This window comes from Nelumbo nucifera, chromosome 3 (assembly GCF_055504915.1).
Source record: "Nelumbo nucifera cultivar China Antique chromosome 3, China Antique-T2T, whole genome shotgun sequence".
Classification (NCBI taxonomy): domain Eukaryota; kingdom Viridiplantae; phylum Streptophyta; class Magnoliopsida; order Proteales; family Nelumbonaceae; genus Nelumbo; species Nelumbo nucifera.
Genome location: NC_142651.1, coordinates 38,289,255 through 38,307,994, shown reverse-complemented (window position 1 = coordinate 38,307,994; position 18,740 = coordinate 38,289,255). Strand labels below are relative to the sequence as shown.

The window sequence follows — 18,740 nt, the reverse complement described above, 5'->3', positions numbered from 1 at the left end:
GTTATCATCTCCAAGTAAATCTGATATTCAAAATGTAACAATGATTTTTCCCATTTTTAATTAAAATCCAAAATCTAAAAAAGCAACGGAGAATTATCTACTCTCCCGTTACTTTTATATGCTAATAAATAAAGGGGGGTGAAACAGGAGGCGTGTTACAGGCTTACAAGGCGTAAATTCTTGTCTTCACCTCATCCAGATAGACGCAGACCCAAGGCGGGCGTGGATCCACTACCCGCCTTAATACTGTGGATCGCCTGCCATAGCATTAATTCATCCTCTTCTCTTGAGTCAACACATGATGTAGACATGACAAGCTCCGTTGATGGGTATCTTGTGGATTCTTCTCTGGTCCAATAGATTTTGAATGGCCAAGAGATCTCTTTCAGGAATCTCCCACTCTTACACCACCGTAGGTGCAGAGGAGAGAACACCTACCCCTCTCTCTCTCTCTAGATCTCTAACGGTGGGCTTTATTTATTTTATTTATTTCTTTTCTGGTGGGGGACAGGAATCCGTCTTCATTTCCAAGAAAGAGAAACAAGGCGTACTCTTCCTTCGTTCATGGCCGGTAACACAACGTCCCCGGCGGTGGAGTCTCCGGAATCTGAAAACTCGTCGATCAAGCAGGTGGCTCTGACGGTACCGACGACGGACGACCCAAACCAGCCAGTTCTAACATTCAGAATGTGGGTCCTGGGAATAGTCTCTTGCGTACTGCTATCCTTCCTCAACCAGTTTTTCTGGTACCGGACGGAGCCGATATCCATCACTGGGCTGTCAGCCCAGATAGCCGTGGTTCCTCTTGGCCACCTGATGGCGTCCACTGTCACAAAGCGTGTGTTCTTCAAGGGCACCCGCTGGGAGTTCAGTATGAACCCCGGTCCCTTCAATGTCAAGGAGCACGTTCTCATCACCATTTTTGCCAACGCTGGAGCAGGCACTGTTTACGCCACCCATATTCTCAGTGCTGTTAAGCTCTTCTACAAGAGGAAGCTCACCTTCATTCCTGCCCTCCTCGTTATTCTAACAACCCAGGTACTCTCTCTCTCTCTCTCTCTCTCTCTCTCTCTCTCGCTCCCCCCTGTTACTATGGATTTTGGATGTTTCGAGTTGCAGATGTTAGGGTTCGGATGGGCTGGGCTTTTCAGGAGATACCTAGTGGAGCCGGCGGAGATGTGGTGGCCCAACAATCTCGTTCAAGTCTCCCTTTTCAGGTATCTAAGACAACAGTACTCTTTCCTTAGGCTGTTGAATGTCTGTGTGAGTTTCTTGATATCAGTTCTATTAGAAAACAGGGATAGAACATAGATAAGATTAATGTTGAATCCCTATTGCTGTTGGTGGCTTTCAGGCCATGTATATCTATCTGCACACACAATGATAGATTAAGGCCCTGCACACACAATGATAGATTAAGGCCCTGGGCCCTAAAATGAAGCAGTTCTCAGTCCTCCATCCATTTGTGTCTTCTTATCCATTAACTTTCTGAAAGCATATCTTTCTGTAAGAGGGTGATTGATCGGTCATCAAACCCATCATCGATCTACACGATACAAATGGGTATGTGTGTGGTAGGTGGGGGGGGTTTTACAAAATAAAAAATATATATATATATATATTTATATTAGACTAGGATGCACCGATGCATTCATTATTATATTATTTATATTAAATCAAGATTTTACCTAATCACATTAAAAATGTCATATGATCTATTTAACTTTCATAGGTTCATATTTACAAGGTATATTTACGAATAAGACTTTAATATGTAAATTGTAATATATGATTTTTGTTTTATTACTAATTCACATTTTTTTATCTGCTCCATAGATTTTTTCTAAAAACAAAAAGAAAAATATTACATTATCTGATTGGAATCAAATGAAAAATGTTGTTCTTTCAACCATATAAAAATAAATAAAAACTATTTTACGAAGGCAATTTTCTTTTGGTCATATTTGACAAAGAAAGTGGGCCGCTGGTGATGTTTGATGAATTGCCTGCAAGCTCAAGCTTGAGAGGAATCTTGGATGGAGGCCCATAGCCCATTTTCTGAATTCAATCATTCATGATCATGACTCATGAGACCAGGAACAGCGCACTTGAGTCTTGAGCAGTGTTGAGCTGTCAATTTAACCATCACTATTCATAAAAAAGCCTGTGGATACGCGTGCTTTCTACTGTTAACGATGTCGAAGCTTTGAAACCAATAATGCTCTTCCAAGCTCATAGATATTGACTTGACTATACTTACTATTTTAGAATACAAAATAATGCATTTATTTTCGTATAGAAAACGTATAATATAATATTCGAATAATGGATCTAAAAATATAGAACTATTTTCTTTTTAATATAATTTTTAAAAATGGAAAATATGGTTCATAAATTTTAAAAAAAGGGTAAGTTGTAGAAACCTCCCTTTGAAGATTGGTAGTTGCAATTTGGGACGGGTTCGAGTTTGGCTTTTGTCAAAATTCTAATGGGTTCGGCCCTTAGAATCTCCTAGCAAGAGGCATGAAAATGTTCAAAATAATCATGCAATTAATTTTGATCAAAATGTTTATTTTTTTAATTTTCTCCTCATATCAATAGTTGCCCCAAACCCTTTCCAATCTCTGTTCTGAAAATGATTTATTATTCAAATTTTTACTTTATATCAATCGCTAAAAGGTAAAGCTACAACCTTAAACTCTTTTATTTTCTTTTTTTTTTTTGCTATTCATAATATTTGTATTGTTTTTTTTTTCTGTAGAAACCAACGTCAGTAGTAACTGCATGAATATGTTTGACATTTTTGTGTTTTTTATTAGAGGATTCTATAAGAAAAAATCTACTTGCAATTATGTCAAAAAATTTAAGAGAGATAATTACAATTACCCAAAAATGGATAGAAAAGTAATTAACAGAGACACCTTCCCTTTGGTTATAATTAACTAGTAGTGTTTTTGGACGGTGTTGATTTGCAGGGCTTTACACGAGAAAGAAAAGAGGCCCAAAGGTGGAGTGACGCGAACCCAATTCTTCCTCATGGTGTTGGTGTGCAGCTTCGCCTACTATGTGTTCCCGGGCTACCTCTTCCCCATGCTAACATCCTTGTCATGGGTCTGTTGGATATTTCCCAAGTCCATCTTGGCCCAACAACTTGGGTCGGGCCTTGAGGGGCTTGGAATTGGTGCAATTGGACTGGACTGGTCTACTGTCTCCTCCTACCTTGGGAGCCCACTTGCTAGCCCTTGGTTCGCCACTGCTAACATAGCCGTTGGGTTTGCCATCCTCATGTATGTCATAACCCCTATCAGCTACTGGTTCGACTTCTACCAAGCCAAGACCTTCCCACTTTTCTCATCCGGACTCTTCACACGAACCGGTCAGAAATACAACATCTCCAGCATCATCAACGACAAATTCCACATCGACATGAATGCTTATGAGCATAATGGACCCCTCCACCTCAGCACATTCTTTGCCATCAGCTATGGTGCCGGTTTTGCTGCACTTACTGCTACTGTTGTCCATGTCCTGGTCTTTCATGGAAGGTAACTATAACTAGTAGTAGTAGTAGAGTTGATATCTGATGGATGATGGTTCTGGTCTCATTTAGTGTTAGAGAATATCAACCTATTCAAGGACTTCACCTAACAGGTTAAGCTTTTAGGTTGAATGGTTATTTGAGATGGTATCAAAGCCATTTTGACCGAGTGGTCTAGTATTCCCCTCGTTACCCCATTATAATTAAATAAGTTTCAGCACAAGGTATGGGTGAGCCTGTGCCTGTTCATGCTTATTGGGCTTTCATGTGAGGGGGCGTGTTAGAAAATATCAATTTATTCAAAGACCTCACCTAACAGCTTAAGCTTTTAGGTTGAATGGTTCTTTGAGATTTACTCGAGCAATTTTTTCCCAGATAAATGCATTACCTAGGTACAAAAAACAAAGGAGGCCTTAATGAAATTATCTCATAGGCTTTCAACTGTTATATGAGAGATCCCGTTATTAAAGCCATGCATGATCCCCACATTGTCTATGGTACAGAGAGATATGGCAACTGAGCAGATCAGCATTGAAGGAGAGCAAGATGGACGTGCATACAAGGCTTATGAGAAGGTACAAGCAAGTCCCTCAGTGGTGGTTCATCTGCGTCCTGGTGGTCATCATTGCCACCACCTTCTTTGCTTGTGGGTATTACAACGACCAACTTCAGTTGCCATGGTGGGGTGTCTTGTTGGCATGCTTCCTAGCCATTCTCTTCACTCTTCCAATTGGTATCATTGCTGCCACCACAAATCAGGTTTGTCATTTTTCACTTCTTTTCTTTTCCTTTTGTAGATTTTCTGGACAGTGCCAGAGTTCTTATTAGATGATGTTCATTGTTTGAAAATCTATACTTGGGTTCTATGGTAAATGGGCCTCTGATTTTTTTTTCTTGAAAATTGAAATGCAATGCAGTCACCAGGTTTGAACATCATAACTGAGTATATCATGGGGTACTTGTACCCAGGGCGTCCAGTTGCTAACATATGCTTCAAGGTGTATGGGTACATCAGTATGACCCAGGCTCTCACCTTTATATCAGATTTTAAGCTAGGCCACTACATGAAGATTCCTCCTAGAGCAATGTTCATGGCACAGGTTGGTTTATTTCCATATTAGCTATTTCAATTATGGGAAATGTGCATCTAGTAGGTTACAAGAGAAAGAGAAAGCTTATAAAAGAGATTACTTGATAATTATCTACAGTGAGCAAGCTTTAATCCTGATCCAAATAATGAATGTGATTTGTTGTATCTACTAAACCTGGAAAAGAAATCTTAGGTTCTCCATGACGAGTTTACTAAGTGTGTTCTCCAAGATTTTCCGTTCTGAATAGCTTTGTAATCAGACTAAACAGTAAAACTCTGCCTTCTTGATAAATGCCTGGAACGAGTCATCCTTTTCAACATAAATTGGGTATCAGAGATTGATTTATTAGCTTCTGTTTGGATAAGTTTTTGCTTTTGAACTTTGGACTGGGGGAAACACAAATGAGCTAAAAAGTGTTTTTAGCGTTTGGTAAGAATTGTTTCTGAATACAAAATAATCTAAAGCCATATCACTTAAAACACCAAAACACAGCCTAAAACTGGGGCTCTGTGCTTTGGGGCTTTGAAAGCAAGAACCTTGGAGTTTATCCAAAAACAACCTTACTTTAATCAGAAGCAATGTATTTTAACACACTCACCCTTCAGTTATTTCATGGTCAATAAGGTTATCTATGCAGTTATTTGCCCAAATAAATGCTACGAGAGGTGAGGAGTACCTATTATAATTTGCTACTGAGTAATTCATGATTCAGTGAATATCAATAAGAAGATTCAGAAACCCAAAGAAGCGAATTAGTGGATGTTTTCAAACCATTATATTTGATCTCAAAGTTTGTCAGAACACACCTCTATTATTTATTCTAGAACTGAAGATAAACAATTGCTTATATTTTTTATTCTCTTAGCTACTTTTCATGATTTGGAATAATAGTTAGCTAGTCCAGCTGCACTATAAGTGGCTTATTTATTATGTTAGTAGTGCAAAGTCCAACAAACCCTTCATTGTTAATGTAAAATTCCTCATTAACAAAAATGAGGAAACTTCATTGTTAGGGGTGTAATCGAGAATGATGATCAAGTTACAAACCCTACTCCGACCATTTAATGTTGGACAAATAGAAAAGATTTTGCTCATAAGTGAAGAGCTGCATCTGGCATATTGTGCAATCCATATATTAACCATGAGACTAGAATGAATTTTTACAGGACAAATAAATGAACAATATGTAATGTGGAACAGAATGTTGAGTGGTTTAAGAAATGCTACATTCAGAAAATAAGCATAGCTAGATGAGGATGCCTAGATGAGTAGCTATACTAGGAAGAATAGTTTTTAGAAACAATTTCATTAGAAAAGACTTGGGCCTTGTTCGCTTTTCGACAAGTTATTTATCCGGGTAAGTGCAATTATCTAGGTAAGTTTTTCTTGGGAATCACTTACCTGGAGTGCATTTACCCATGTTCTTTTATTTTCCAAGTAAATAAGGCAATGACCATTTTAGCCATAAAAATCTATTATTAAAAGGGGCATTTTTGTCCCATTCAAGTGCTTTCAACTTTTCCTCTAGGTGTGAAAGTTATTTACCCACCTAGGAGATGGGCATCACTTACCTAGGTAAATGATACCCAAGAAAATAAGCTTTTCCCGTTAACCACATGAATCTAAAAAAAGAACATGAAATTCTTGGACCCCCCCCCCTCAAAATCCCAAAAAGGAACCCCTCCCCCCCCTAGGAGCAAACCCTATTAGGCGACAAGACGAAGCAAAGTGTCTTAATGTTGTGGTCAATAACTATAGAGTGAGAAGTGAATTCATGCAAATAAAAGTGCTCTAATGAGCAAGGAGAAAGCCAAAGGAAGACCGGGATGAAATAGTAAGAAATTACCCAAGGACTTAAATTTTCCAAAGAAGACATATCTCTTCACAGAATGCTATTCCCAAATACTTTCACTCAAAAAACATTTTTTTGGTCTGCATGCTAATGAATTCTACTTAACAACCTATTTTAATACCTCATAGGTCATAGCTATATAATTGAAAGCTCCACCATTCCTTGCACAAAAAAAATGACAAGAAACCCAGCTATTCCCAGTTGCTTTTATTCAAAACATTTTCTCTGCATAGTGCATACTAATAAATCCCACTGAAATTCTTAACATGTTATTCAGGAGTTTCTGCATATTCTCTGTTAGTATTTTTGTTATTTCGTCCACTGTATGGGACAAATTCTTTGCCATCTAGCAACTAAGCAATTCGTTTATTTGTTGCCAATTTTTAACTATTGTATACTGATGATGAGTCAACTATTAACCCTGCGGCTCAGATGATAGGGACCTTGATAGCTGGGTTTGTATACTTGGCAACTGCATGGTGGCTTATGAAGACCATTCCCAACCTCTGTGACACAAATTTGCTCCCCGACAATAGCCCATGGACTTGCCCAATGGACCGTGTATTCTATGATGCTTCTGTCATTTGGGGGCTTATTGGGCCACGCAGAATTTTTGGGGATCTGGGTACCTATCCGGCTGTCAATTGGTTTTTCCTTGGTGGGGCGGTTGCCCCTCTCCTTGTCTGGGCTGCCCATAAGGTCTTCCCTAACCAAAAGTGGATCCGTCTCATCAACATGCCTATCCTGATAGGTGCTACAGGAATGATGCCTCCAGCCACCGCTGTCAACTTCACTGTTTGGATCATCATCGGGTTCCTCTCTGGCTTTGTCATCTACAGGTATCGACAAGGTTGGTGGCAGCGCCACAATTATGTCCTTTCTGGAGCTCTCGATGCTGGTCTTGCCTTCATGGGAGTGCTATTGTTTCTGTGCTTGGGCTCGAAGAATATCAGCATTGATTGGTGGGGAGCCAGTCCAGATGGGTGCCCCTTGGCTTCTTGCCCAACAGCTAAAGGGGTTGTGGTTGATCACTGCCCAGTTTTCTAGCTAAACAAAAGAATCTGAACATAGGTTTGGAAATATCTGAAACAGTTGGGTTATTACTGTAAATAATGCCTATATTTGTTTGGAAGATTTGATGAATCAAATGGCGGCCTTTTTCTTACCTAGTCCTGCTAACCCATGGCATTTTGCCATGAGAAAGCAGTAAGCAAGATTGGACCTCGTACAGAATCAGGCGCCTGTTGCATGGAATGAATTCATAGTGGTCTATACAAAAGTTAGATATTTGGAAAAACCTGCAAGTCAATTTGATGTAAACTACTATTGTAGGGAATTGATTCCTTAAGAGTTTGTTCAAGAAATTTTTCCAAATGTGATCTTGTTCGAGCAGCCTAGGGATTTTGATCAACCCAAGTCGAAGAAATTATGATATTTCTTCTTTCAAAATTGTACAACTTCACATCAACAAATAAGTCCTAAATTAGACGGAAAGTTGAGACCTTATCACTAAAATAAAAACAGCACCCTGCTGTCTTTAATGAGATTAAAAGATATTCTCTCGTAAATCACCCAAAAAAAAAAAGAAAAGAAACTAATTCAACTCCAGTGATCAAAACCTTGATTGCACTCACAAATCCGCCTATACAGCCTCGACCCTTGGCCTTATTATGAATATTTTGGTTATCTGACCTCTTATTGATTTTCTTTACAAGCCAAAAAAATCAATGACCTTACATAATTAACTAATAAGAGAAGAGCATCCCTATTTTTAGTATAAGAAATGTATCCTTTTCCATGCTTCTTTAGGATGGGAAGTTTGTACCAATCACTTAAAGTAGAAACACCCACCTAATTCGTTGCTGACTCCAAAGGTTAATTCCCATATCACTGCATATGCTTCATTCCTTGAATTCCCTTTTCAACTTAAATTGGCTGAAACTTTTCATTTTCCACACTCCTAAAAATAAGATGATGACTCGTGAAGTACATTCAAGTGTGCAAGAATCCGTGCTGCCAAAGGTTTTGTAGTACTGTTTCCCCTCTGAGTTAAGTCAACTAAAGGCATCTGAGCTGATGCTCCGTACTTTTGTTTGAATTCTATCAACCGGAATATTCTTTCCAAAGCAAGAAGAGCCCTTTCCTGCAATTCAGTAGAAGGGGAGCCTAATAACTTAATAATTGGTGGAATGGCATTTGCTTCAGCAAGCACCTTACTACCACTCTGCAGTCTTTCACCATCAATCAGTGTCAACAATGCCTGTAAAGAAGCCTTGGAGGCTCCAAAATCTGATTCTCCAAGTATAGTTACTAGGGGTTGCACAGCTCCAGCCTCGACAAGGCAAAATGATAACTCAACTGTACATATGCCCATGTGCACTGGGCAGCCAACTTCAGGTGGTGGTGAGCAGCACCAGAGCCCCCTATGTCTCTTGATTGGCCTACTCAACCTAACTGAACTCTCTGAGAACTGGGCAAGGGAAGTGGCCGCATGTTGTTTTGTCAAAGCAGTTCCAGAGCTTAGCAGTTGTACTAGCACTGGGATAATGCCAGCTTCAGCTGCTCTCTTCTGCCACTCCAGATTTGTTGATACAGTGAAGCGGCATGTTGCTCCAACTGCATTCTCTATTAGATCGTTTTTATAGGATCCATTAAATTTTCCATTAGTTAGGAACCTGAAAATTACTGGAAGTGCCTCAGCATCTAGAAGCCACTGGGTGATTTGGATGTTCTTCATTGGAAGGTTGGAGATAATACCCAGAGCAGCAGTAATTTCTTCCTCATCATGACAATCTCTGATGATCCTGATCAAGGTCCCAATGCACCTCTGGTCCACATATTCTGACAACGAGCCATCATCTCCATCTTCCGTCAAGCAGAAGAACAGCTTTAAAGCATTTGCTCGTAGAGCAATATCATCAACCTCACAAAATTGAACCAACATTTGAATGGCCGAGCACTGTGCAATCAGAATCATCAAAATAATCAGTTATATATATATAGATATAATTCTTTTCATTTTCTTGGCCAATCAAAAATGTTTTGATTCAATGGAAATAACATATAAAGTTTCAATTGACCAAAATGTTGCTTTAAAAAAAATTGACCAAAATGTCCATAAACTGAAGCCACAAACCAACCACCAAAAACAAATGGGTATGTAGCTGCTGTTGCATTATAGCAAAGTCCAAAATCTCACATTTTCAGATCGGTCTAATGCTTTTTCTTCATGGATGTTTGAGTTACAGAGTGGAAATGCATAATTGAATAGCAGTTAAAGATGACCAGAACAAAATGTTTCAGACTAAAAGCAGTTGCACAAGAGAGGAAGTTGTCCAAAATCTCACTTTTTGTTTTTGTAGAATTGGGTAAGCATCACCAAGAGAGGCAAATGGTAAGAGGTCGGGGGGGAGAGAGAGAGAGAGAGAGGACCCAAGGGTGCATACCTGTCTAAGTTTAGACCTTATGTCTATTGTAGATGGGTGTTGGCACATAGCATGAAAGGTCCTCAGTATCTTCTGTTGTATAGTAGGTGCTGTCAAGTTGACCAAGGAGAAGAGTTTGAAAATGTCTTCATCATATTCAAGTAGTGTCACTTCTGTCTGTTTGGCTTCTTGTTTCGCTGTTGATATCGCAAGGTTCATGATGGTTGATGCTACTTGTTCTCGCAAAATCATGGATGCATTATGACGGTAGAGTAGGTCAAGTAGTGGACCCACTGCACCTTCCTGAATCATCTGCAAGGCATTCCTTGGTAAAGTGGAAAGATTCTGAATAGCTTTAACAGAAACTCTCTTCATCTCCTCGTTGCCATTTGTGACCAAGTGAAGAAGTGGCTTCAGTACTCCATTCTCAAACAAAGTCAATTTATTGTGGTCACTCAACTCCATTTCTGCCAGAGTGGTCAACATGATCATCTTGACATCTTCTGGCCCTGCACCAACATGTCCATGACTGCTGATTTAAATTTCATACAAGTTTAGGGAATCAGAAAGCTTTACTGTTCATGCATTGACATGGCATAAACAAAAGATCATATAGGAAGAAATGAATAAATTCAATAAGGATATAATATTGTAGATGAAACAAAAAAAAAACTGTCCAAAGACATCCAGGCAACCATAAGATTAATTACCATGCATGTAAACAAAATGGGCAAAATAATTGCTTAAATAAGTTTTGAAAACAAATATAGATTCATGTGCTTGATACTAATAACAAGTTTTTATGGTAAGATACTACAATTGAATTAGTTAAAGAATAGGTATTGGACAAAAAACAAATACAGCTAAACTCTTCTGCTAAGTGATAAAAGGTTTCTTGGTACTTCTGCAGTTCTGCCAAGTATCCTGTAGTAATTAAAAACAAAAAGCAAGGCAATGCCCCTAACATCTATTTAAACAATACAATTGCAGCAGAGACAGGAATGCATGATATTATTATGTTGAAGTATAATTTGCCTCCAATTCCAAGATTATAACTTTCCCAACATAGCATATTAGCATGTCCATGATGCTCCCTGGAGCTACCATCTATTTGTGCCTACTAGACCCAGAAAAAAAGTATGAAAAATTCCTGTTGATATCTGCATTAGGCACCTGCTTCATCAATTCGTAGTGCCATCAATTCATGGCCTTCCTTCTCAATAGGTTCTAAAGGAATGGATATTTGGTTACAATTGGCTTGGCTAGAAAAGCTAGGTGCAGGTACCTCCTTGTGGATTTTGTCTTTAGCTCTAAGAGATTTTGCCTTTTTTTTCCTTTTTTCAATGTACCCCTTTTGTGCATCTTCACAGATATCATCATCATATCTGTGAAGATACACAAAAGGGGTACAGTGAAAAAAAAAATCCGCCAGTGTGAACTTGTCTTACACAGCCGGTCACAAGCCTGGATAAAGGAGAGTGCATCAGGTTGGCAGCTGGCACTAAAACTTTTGCCAAACTCTCATGATATGGATCCTGCATCTTCACAGATATCTACTAATAAATTCATTTCAATTACTTGTCAACAAAAAAGATTTCAATGTAGGAGAAGGTGTATCGCACACTGCATCATCAAGAGACATGAATAACACCACTAGAAATAATAAAGGCCTTTTTTTGTGCATCTGTATGCATGAGGATGGGGGAAAACATCATAAATATTTATTGCTCCATTTTTTTTAAGAACAATGGATGCATTTGGTTGCACATAGAACAAAGGAAAATGAACAATTTCCTAGGAAAAATTATATTCAATAGGAAACCAAATAATTTTCCTATTTTTCCTGGTGTTTGGTTTCTGATGAGGGCGGATTTGGCCCTCCAGTGAAATTGTGACACCTGGCACCTCATGCAAACCAAGTGCAACCTCTTGACAACTGAGCAGCTCGGGCAGCTCGGCACAGCTCGGGCAGCTCGGCATAGCTCGGGGAGCTCGGTATAGCTAGGGGAAGCTCGGCATAGGCAGCTCGCCACAGGTAGCTGGCCACTCCGCAGGCAGCCTGGCGTCTTACGAAGAGCTCGCCACTTAGGGGCAGCTCGGCACTTACAGGTAGCTCGGCATAGGCAGCTCGCCACGGGCAGCTGGCCACTCCGCAGGCAGCCTGGCGTCTTACGAAGAGCTCGCCACTTAGGGGCAGCTCGGCACTTACAAGTAGCTCGGCATAGGTAGTTCGGCACTTAGGGGCAGCTCGGCGTATCGCAGGAAGATCTCCTACCTGACAACCGTACCTGACAGATCCGGAGGCCTGCGCCCACGTCTCTCGCTAGGCGGCACCGTGCCTGCCAGTCCTGAGAGTTGTCCCTTGACTGGCAGAGCTGTACTCTGCAGCAGTCGCCTACACCCGCCACCGCAGCTCTGGCAGTAACGGCTGCGGCAGAGAGACAGAGGCAGTTACGCCTGACTTGACAGAGGTCGTTACGCCTGATTTGACAGGACACCACTATATAAGGACTCCGACCCCCAAAGACAAGGGGGAGAGAATGAAAAAATGGAGGTAATCCCTGCTCTCTAGCTCTCTCATTCCTCTAATATCATCTTCAAGCTCTCGACAATCAGAGTGCTAACTTAGGCATCGGAAAGTCCCCGCCGGGTAAATACCCCCGGGCCCCCTGGTTCAGTTCTCGCAGGTTCCTCAGCTCTCGCCGCCTAAAAAGAGGAGGAAAAGATGGAGTTCTTGCAGGTCCCTCAGCTCCCGCCGCCTACAAAGGAGAGGAGATCACCTCATGCAGAGGGCAGTTGGGTTGCGCTACACCAGGGAGCTCCACCATCCTCTAAGTTACAGGCCGCCTAGGAGCAGGTCAAATGATGAGTCCACCAAGGTAGCTCTCCACCAGGGAACTCGTCACCAAGTAGCTCTCCACCAGGGAGCTCGTCACCAGGTAGCTCTCCACCAGGGAGCTCGTCACCAAGTAGCTCTCCACCAGGGAGCTCGTCACCAAGTAACTCTCCACCAGGGAGCTCGTCACCAGGTAGCTCTCCACCAGGGAGCTCGTCACCAGGTAGCTCTCCACCAGGGAGCTCGTCACCAGGTAGCTCTCCACCAGGGAGCTCGTCACCACGTAGCTCTCCACCAAGGAGCTCGTCACCACGTAGCTCTCCACCAGGGAGCTCGTCACCAGGTAGCTCTCCACCAGGGAGCTCGTCACCACGTAGCTCTCCACCAGGGAGCTCGTCACCACGTAGCTCTCCACCAGGGAGCTCGTCACCAGGTAGCTCTCCACCAGGGAGCTCGTCACCAGGTAGCTCACCACCAGGGAGCTCGTCACCAGGTAGCTCTCCACCAGGGATCTCGTCACCAAGTAGCTCTCCACCAGGGAGCTCGTCACCAAGTAGCTCTCCACCAGGGAGCTCGTCACCAAGTAGCTCACCACCAGGGAGCTCGTCACCAGGTAGCTCTCCACTAGGGAGCTCGTCACCAGGTAGCTCACCATCAGGGAGTTCGCCACCAAGTAGCTCATCACCAGGCAGTTCGCCACCAAGGAGCTCCATCATCCTCTAAGTCACAAGCCACCTGGGAGCAAGTCAAATGACGAGGTACTTAGCCAAAAAATTGGTACATCACAAAAAAATTGGTATGTGACCAGAAACGGTTACATCAGTTTTAATGTGGAAAATAAGTGTGAATGGCTGAGAAATATATGGGTGTTATTGCATTTCAATTAAGAGAACCAACCCTCTATATTTGAAAGATGACTCAAGGAAAGCTAAAATTAATGCTACATATACTACCTAATTTTTTCTTTGGCCATTTTACATGCAATCAAACACCATAAAATGGTAATTTTTAGAAAACCAATCATTTTCCTCTACATGCAACCAAACGGAGCCAAAATGTCTACAATGCTAAAGTTCAGATGGATGAGTGGAAAAAAAAAAGAACTAGGTAAGTAGATAAGACAAGGGAAAGTACACTAAGATGGTTCTGTCATGTGTATATAAAACCATCTATGGCACAAGAAGAGATGATCTGTTGCAAGTTGAGAAAATCTAGAAGAGGTAGGAGCAGACAAAAATGACGTTGGGCAAAGTAGTGAGAAATAATTTGGCACCCCATAAATTTAACAATAGATATGGCAACGAATGGACAGAGGAATGGTTGAAGAGAATTAATGTAGCCAACCTCATATAGTTGGAACCAGGTTGTGATAGCCTCCCACCCACCCACACACACTATCCTAACATCATGTTGATTTGAATTAATTCTTTATTGAATGGTTTGGTTGATAGTGCTTCATTATTAATGAAGATACATGGCTCTATGTTTAACCAGCCCAATATTTAGTAAGGATATTAATAATATTGGTGCTAAAAAATACCATTATGGAGTTCATGGACTAACTTCCAGCATCTTTTACACAAACTGACTGCTCTCAGACTTCAACCCACATTTTCATGCTCATCATCCCAAGAAGTCAACATGGCACTAAGCAATGGAGGTATTGTAGGAAGAAATGATGATATAAGAGAATTTGAATGTTAACGAGTAAAGTTCGAAGATTATTTGGTTTATTATTCATATTTAGGAAATACAGGAATATCTGATATAGATAATGTCAACAGATCAGGTTCGGTATGGTCCACCTCAACCCACCTGACCAAAAATTACTCTGAACTCACTAAAGGAAATGGGATGCCAAACCCATCCTGACCCGTCCCACAAATAGTGTACCCATATTGAACCAAGGCTATATTTACAAATATTTCAATGTTACTATGTCAATGGGTCGGGCTTGGCATGGGCTGACATCAACCTGAACCCAACCTAAAACCTGATTAAAGCCAACTCAACCTAACCCGATAGGGTCAGGACAATGCAGTTTTACCATTCAATCTGATCCACTGACATCCCTAAGCATATTGAAAAAAAAAAAAAAGTAAGAAGTAACCACTACCGTTATCATAAGAGCCCTATCTTGATTGTTGGAGATTAGCTAGACAAATCTTGTTCTTCAGTTATTTCTGTTGGGGACCACATCATTAGAGTTCCCCTCACTTATTTAATCCACACTATCTTCACTTTACCTTTATCTTACAGCCTACAAGCTGACTCAGAAGTTCTAATGGTTCCATCATTGGTCTCTGTTGTATGTCATCAAATCATCGCAATTGATCATTAATTCACTATCAGTAACAATTATGTGTTGCCTGAAAATTTCCTGTCTTTTAAAGATTGCTCAGCAGCATCCATCAATGTTGTTGATTTATTCTTTTTCTTAACCATCATCAAAGGATTTATTCAAAAATCAAACTACAACTAGATAAAGAGGATGGATAGCTTTTACTCCACTTCACCATTAAAGGAAAGGAAAAAGAACAATAAAAAAAAGAGAAGGGAAATAATGTCCTCTTCCAACTGCACCAAATGTCTCAGGATGTATTATAGCCACTATAGCATGTCAGAGTACTAGGAAAAAAAGTTACCCAATGCTAATCCCAGCTATCAAGGGTTTTAGGAGGGGTTGACTGGATACAGACCCAACCTTTGGCATTTTAGAACAAAGTGGAAGCTCTCTCTCACACTTGTCAACCTAAGAAGTGGCCTCTTTAATAGAGTACTATAATCTTCTATTTAAATTCTGAAAGGAACAGCATGATAAATAAGAGTACCTGAAGAAAGGCGCTCCAACAAAGGCCTGAAATAATTTGCCTTGGCCATTTGTACAACATTTTCATCAAGGAATGAAAGATTCTCCAAGAGTTCCTTTGCATCTTTGGCAGCTTGAGTGTCATCACTCGTTGACATAGTCACCAGGAGGAGTATACATCCCTGTACTTTCCCAATGTAGTTACGTACCATATTACTTTTTGAAAGTTCCAACAGCAATGCCACAGCAAGCTTACTTTCACTAATACGACGAGCAAGGGATCGCACAATAGCTTCAATTGCATTTTCCACTTCAGCAATTCTTTCCTGCAAAACACATATTTAGTTGACAAAAACACGTAAAGATAAGGAAAATCAATTGTTCCTTCAATTCATGATAACTTAACGAGGTTGCAACTTCCAGTTAGAATGACCATAGTTAACAAATCTGTATATAATATGTGTACTGATTGGTTTTTTTCAGAGAAAATGTGTCCAAATTGTGTACTATACGAGGATGCAAAAAGAAGGGCCATTTCTTCTCTTCTTCCTTGATAATGAAAAAGGAGACATAATCCAGTCTAGTCAGGGATGAAGTGTAAGTACCTTAGTGTCATCACTATCCTTTGCCAGTATGCAAAGGATGTCTAAAACATGGTTCCTTATCTCACGATTTTTTGTGGATAACAATCCAATAAGAATTGGTATGTAGTTCTCCAGTGTCACCCATTCTCGGTGCAAGTCTCTCTCCATGCAAAGATCCTGCAGTTGTTCCAAGGAATGAAGAATTTCTTGTTCATCATCTGAATGGAGTTTGGGTTTCATGGAAGCAATTGTAATCATGATGTTTCTATCCCTCCATTCTTCAATTGATTGCCGTAGAGTTTTGTTGGGCCGTAAAATTGCTGTGTCTAAGGGGATCATGGTTAGGGGGCAAATGGTGTTCCCATCTGCAAACCACTTCTGAATTGCATCTCTCTCGAATGTCTGTCCAGAGGAGGTCTCAACAGGGTCCACCATAACATCTCGAGTGATTGGGCAATAAAATGACTGGAGAGGTTCCAATGGCTGATTACCTAAAGACTTCCTCTTGGTGAAGTATTTCATCTCTTTTTCCCTAGGGGATGAAGTGGCATCAGCTCTTTCAAGCAATGCAACGATCTGATCCATTTGTATAGCCTCGGCCTGGTCTTTCCTCACCTGCGTGTCTTCTATTTCTCTTTTGAAATCTTCAAATTCCTTCTTCAGTGCTGAGCGTTCAGTTGATATCCCAACAGCTTCAGCAATGAGAACCATCAAATTGTTTGCGTAAGTACGATCAACATTTCTCTCTAATATACCCAATTCAATTTTCTCCAATATCTCTTCCTCTGCTACAGCTGCCTTAAACTCTGCCCTCTGCATGTTGTCACATAGGTTGCTGATATCCTCATTTATACTAGATGAGAGATCTAGTGATGCCAAAGGGATAAAGCTCAGAGCCCGGCTGATCTCTCTCGTAGTTTGCTCTAAACGCTTCACTACTCTCCGGCAATTGAGAAAGAGATAGACTTTGTTTCTCTTTCTGCACTCCAGAACTAGCTGCTTCGCAGCTTTGACCTCCCGATCGAAATTTTCAATGGCATTATTTAGGCTCTCAGAGTTACTGATGTTCTTCTTGGTCAATTCTTTTAGGATAGGAACAACCTTTTCCAAGAAACTCGACAGCTTTGCAAAACCTTCCTTCTCAACAAGCACATCCTTAGCAGCCTCTGCAGTCTCGGCTATCGTCTCTATTATCCGATCAAGTAATTCTGAAGCCGGAACAAGTGAAACATTAATCATGGTATTTGTTGCCATCTCTTTTAGCAGGAAAAATAAGCTAGTAACCAGCATTCATTTCTTTTTAGTAATGGCATCCAAAATTGAGACTAAACAAAAGCCTTCAGACCCTAATATCATAATGTCCACGTGAAACTCGACAATCCATCACGGAGAAGATTCTACCAGAGAGATAGGCTCTCAACTATCTACCAGACTACCATCACAAGACTGATGTGAAGTTTACAATACCACAGAGACGGATGACACCTAGCGAGAATCCTATCTTACAGTTGACAATTCAAGGAGAATCACTACAATAGCTCGGCGGAAGAACCAACAAAAAATTAAAACCTAACAAGCAAAAGAGAAAGACTCTGAATTGACGGAAATTAAGCAATTGACCCTTTTGTGGCAAGAAAATTAAGCAATTCAGGTGAGAGAAGTAATCGAGATTAACTTCGAAACTCGACCAAGATTGCAATTAATCGGGATATAGGAGTGATTTTTGCTACTTCGAGCTCAGAAAAAATAAATAAATAAAGAAGCACAAGAAACTAACCTGCTAATGCAAAAATATCCATGAAAAATTGCAAAGTAAGAAAAAATCTCGATGAACCTTCAGTCAGAATTTTGTTAGAAAATAACAAAAACAACAGTAAATTTGGACCAGAAGAGCTGCTACTCGAAGCGATGACTTTGCTGGAACGAATAACACGCCATCCAGACCAATCCGGAGAGAGAGAGTGAGAACAAAAGGAAGCATTGAGTATTTTATTTTTGTAGGCTGTTTTTTTCCACCAGACTTTGGATGCGAAGGGTAAACAGGCAAAGAGAAGTTGCACACGTTATTCGCGCAAAGCCTTTTACCGTGAATTATGGGTGAAAAAGGAGATTCATAGTATAACCGCGCATCATCATCATCGAACTCTGACTGATGACACTCGAACCCGTCCCCATTTATTATTGTCAGCGACACCGGTCACCGGGTCCCAATTTCAGCAACACCAGACGGTTCAGACACAAATGATTTTGCTTGTGCTAATATGGTAACATTGCTCTCCCCATAGCGGACGTTCGTTAGCGTTGAAAGATTTTTGTTGGGCTTGTCCCTTTGACCTCTTTGTACAAGGTCAATGAAGAGTGCAAACACAAATACAAATATGTACACCGTACACTGCAAGTATAAATATATATATATATATATACATAAGTATAAATACATATAAAATAATTCAAAATACAAGATTTCATATTTATATTTGTATTTCTAAGTCTCAATTTGAGAAGAGTACAAATATAAAATATCTACAATGCAAAACTTTGTATACTATATTTTTGCATTGGATTTATATTTTGTCCCAAACTAAGTGTAAACATTTTCTTCTTT

General features: G+C 40.4%; 2 protein-coding genes across 3 annotated transcripts; one reads left to right on the top strand and one right to left on the bottom strand.

Annotated features, from left to right (window-relative positions):
- The first annotated feature begins 213 nt into the window (after positions 1-213).
- Positions 214-7,873, top strand: LOC104594103 (oligopeptide transporter 7-like). The gene is made up of 6 exons (XM_010254251.3): positions 214-1,038; positions 1,120-1,217; positions 2,976-3,545; positions 4,042-4,297; positions 4,456-4,638; positions 6,914-7,873. The coding sequence occupies exons 1-6, from the start codon at positions 565-567 to the stop codon at positions 7,526-7,528; spliced, it is 2,196 nt and encodes a 731-aa protein (XP_010252553.1). The 5' UTR covers positions 214-564; the 3' UTR covers positions 7,529-7,873.
- Positions 7,874-8,078: 205 nt separating this feature from the next.
- On the bottom strand, positions 8,079-18,111 carry LOC104594089 (U-box domain-containing protein 44-like). Of its 2 annotated transcripts, XM_010254239.3 has the most exons (5): positions 17,913-18,111; positions 16,157-17,343; positions 15,574-15,877; positions 9,928-10,415; positions 8,079-9,440 (listed from the first exon to the last, which is right to left on the bottom strand). In XM_010254239.3, the coding sequence occupies exons 1-5, from the start codon at positions 17,932-17,934 to the stop codon at positions 8,442-8,444; spliced, it is 3,000 nt and encodes a 999-aa protein (XP_010252541.1). In that variant the 5' UTR covers positions 17,935-18,111; the 3' UTR covers positions 8,079-8,441. The 2 variants fall into 2 exon arrangements, with proteins under 2 accessions (XP_010252541.1, XP_010252534.1); XM_010254232.3 differs by lacking the exon at positions 17,913-18,111 and having other exon boundaries at positions 16,157-17,560.
- Positions 18,112-18,740: the final 629 nt, after the last annotated feature.

Bases quoted from the DNA above. Each gene is read 5' to 3' on its own strand.
- LOC104594089 (XM_010254232.3), bottom strand. From the start codon at position 17,425: ATGCTGGTTACTAGCTTATTTTTCCTGCTAAAAGAGATGGCAACAAAT. The intron at 10,416-15,573 runs GTACTCTTATTT...ATGTTGGTGCAG, and splicing joins GTTGGAGCGCCTTTCTTCAG to GGCCAGAAGATGTCAAGATG. The intron at 9,441-9,927 runs GTATGCACCCTT...CTGATTGCACAG, and splicing joins TAAGGTCTAAACTTAGACAG to TGCTCGGCCATTCAAATGTT.
- LOC104594103 (XM_010254251.3), top strand. From the start codon at position 565: ATGGCCGGTAACACAACGTCCCCGGCGGTGGAGTCTCCGGAATCTGAA. The intron at 1,218-2,975 runs GTATCTAAGACA...GTTGATTTGCAG, and splicing joins GTTCAAGTCTCCCTTTTCAG to GGCTTTACACGAGAAAGAAA. The intron at 3,546-4,041 runs GTAACTATAACT...TCTATGGTACAG, and splicing joins GTCCTGGTCTTTCATGGAAG to AGAGATATGGCAACTGAGCA.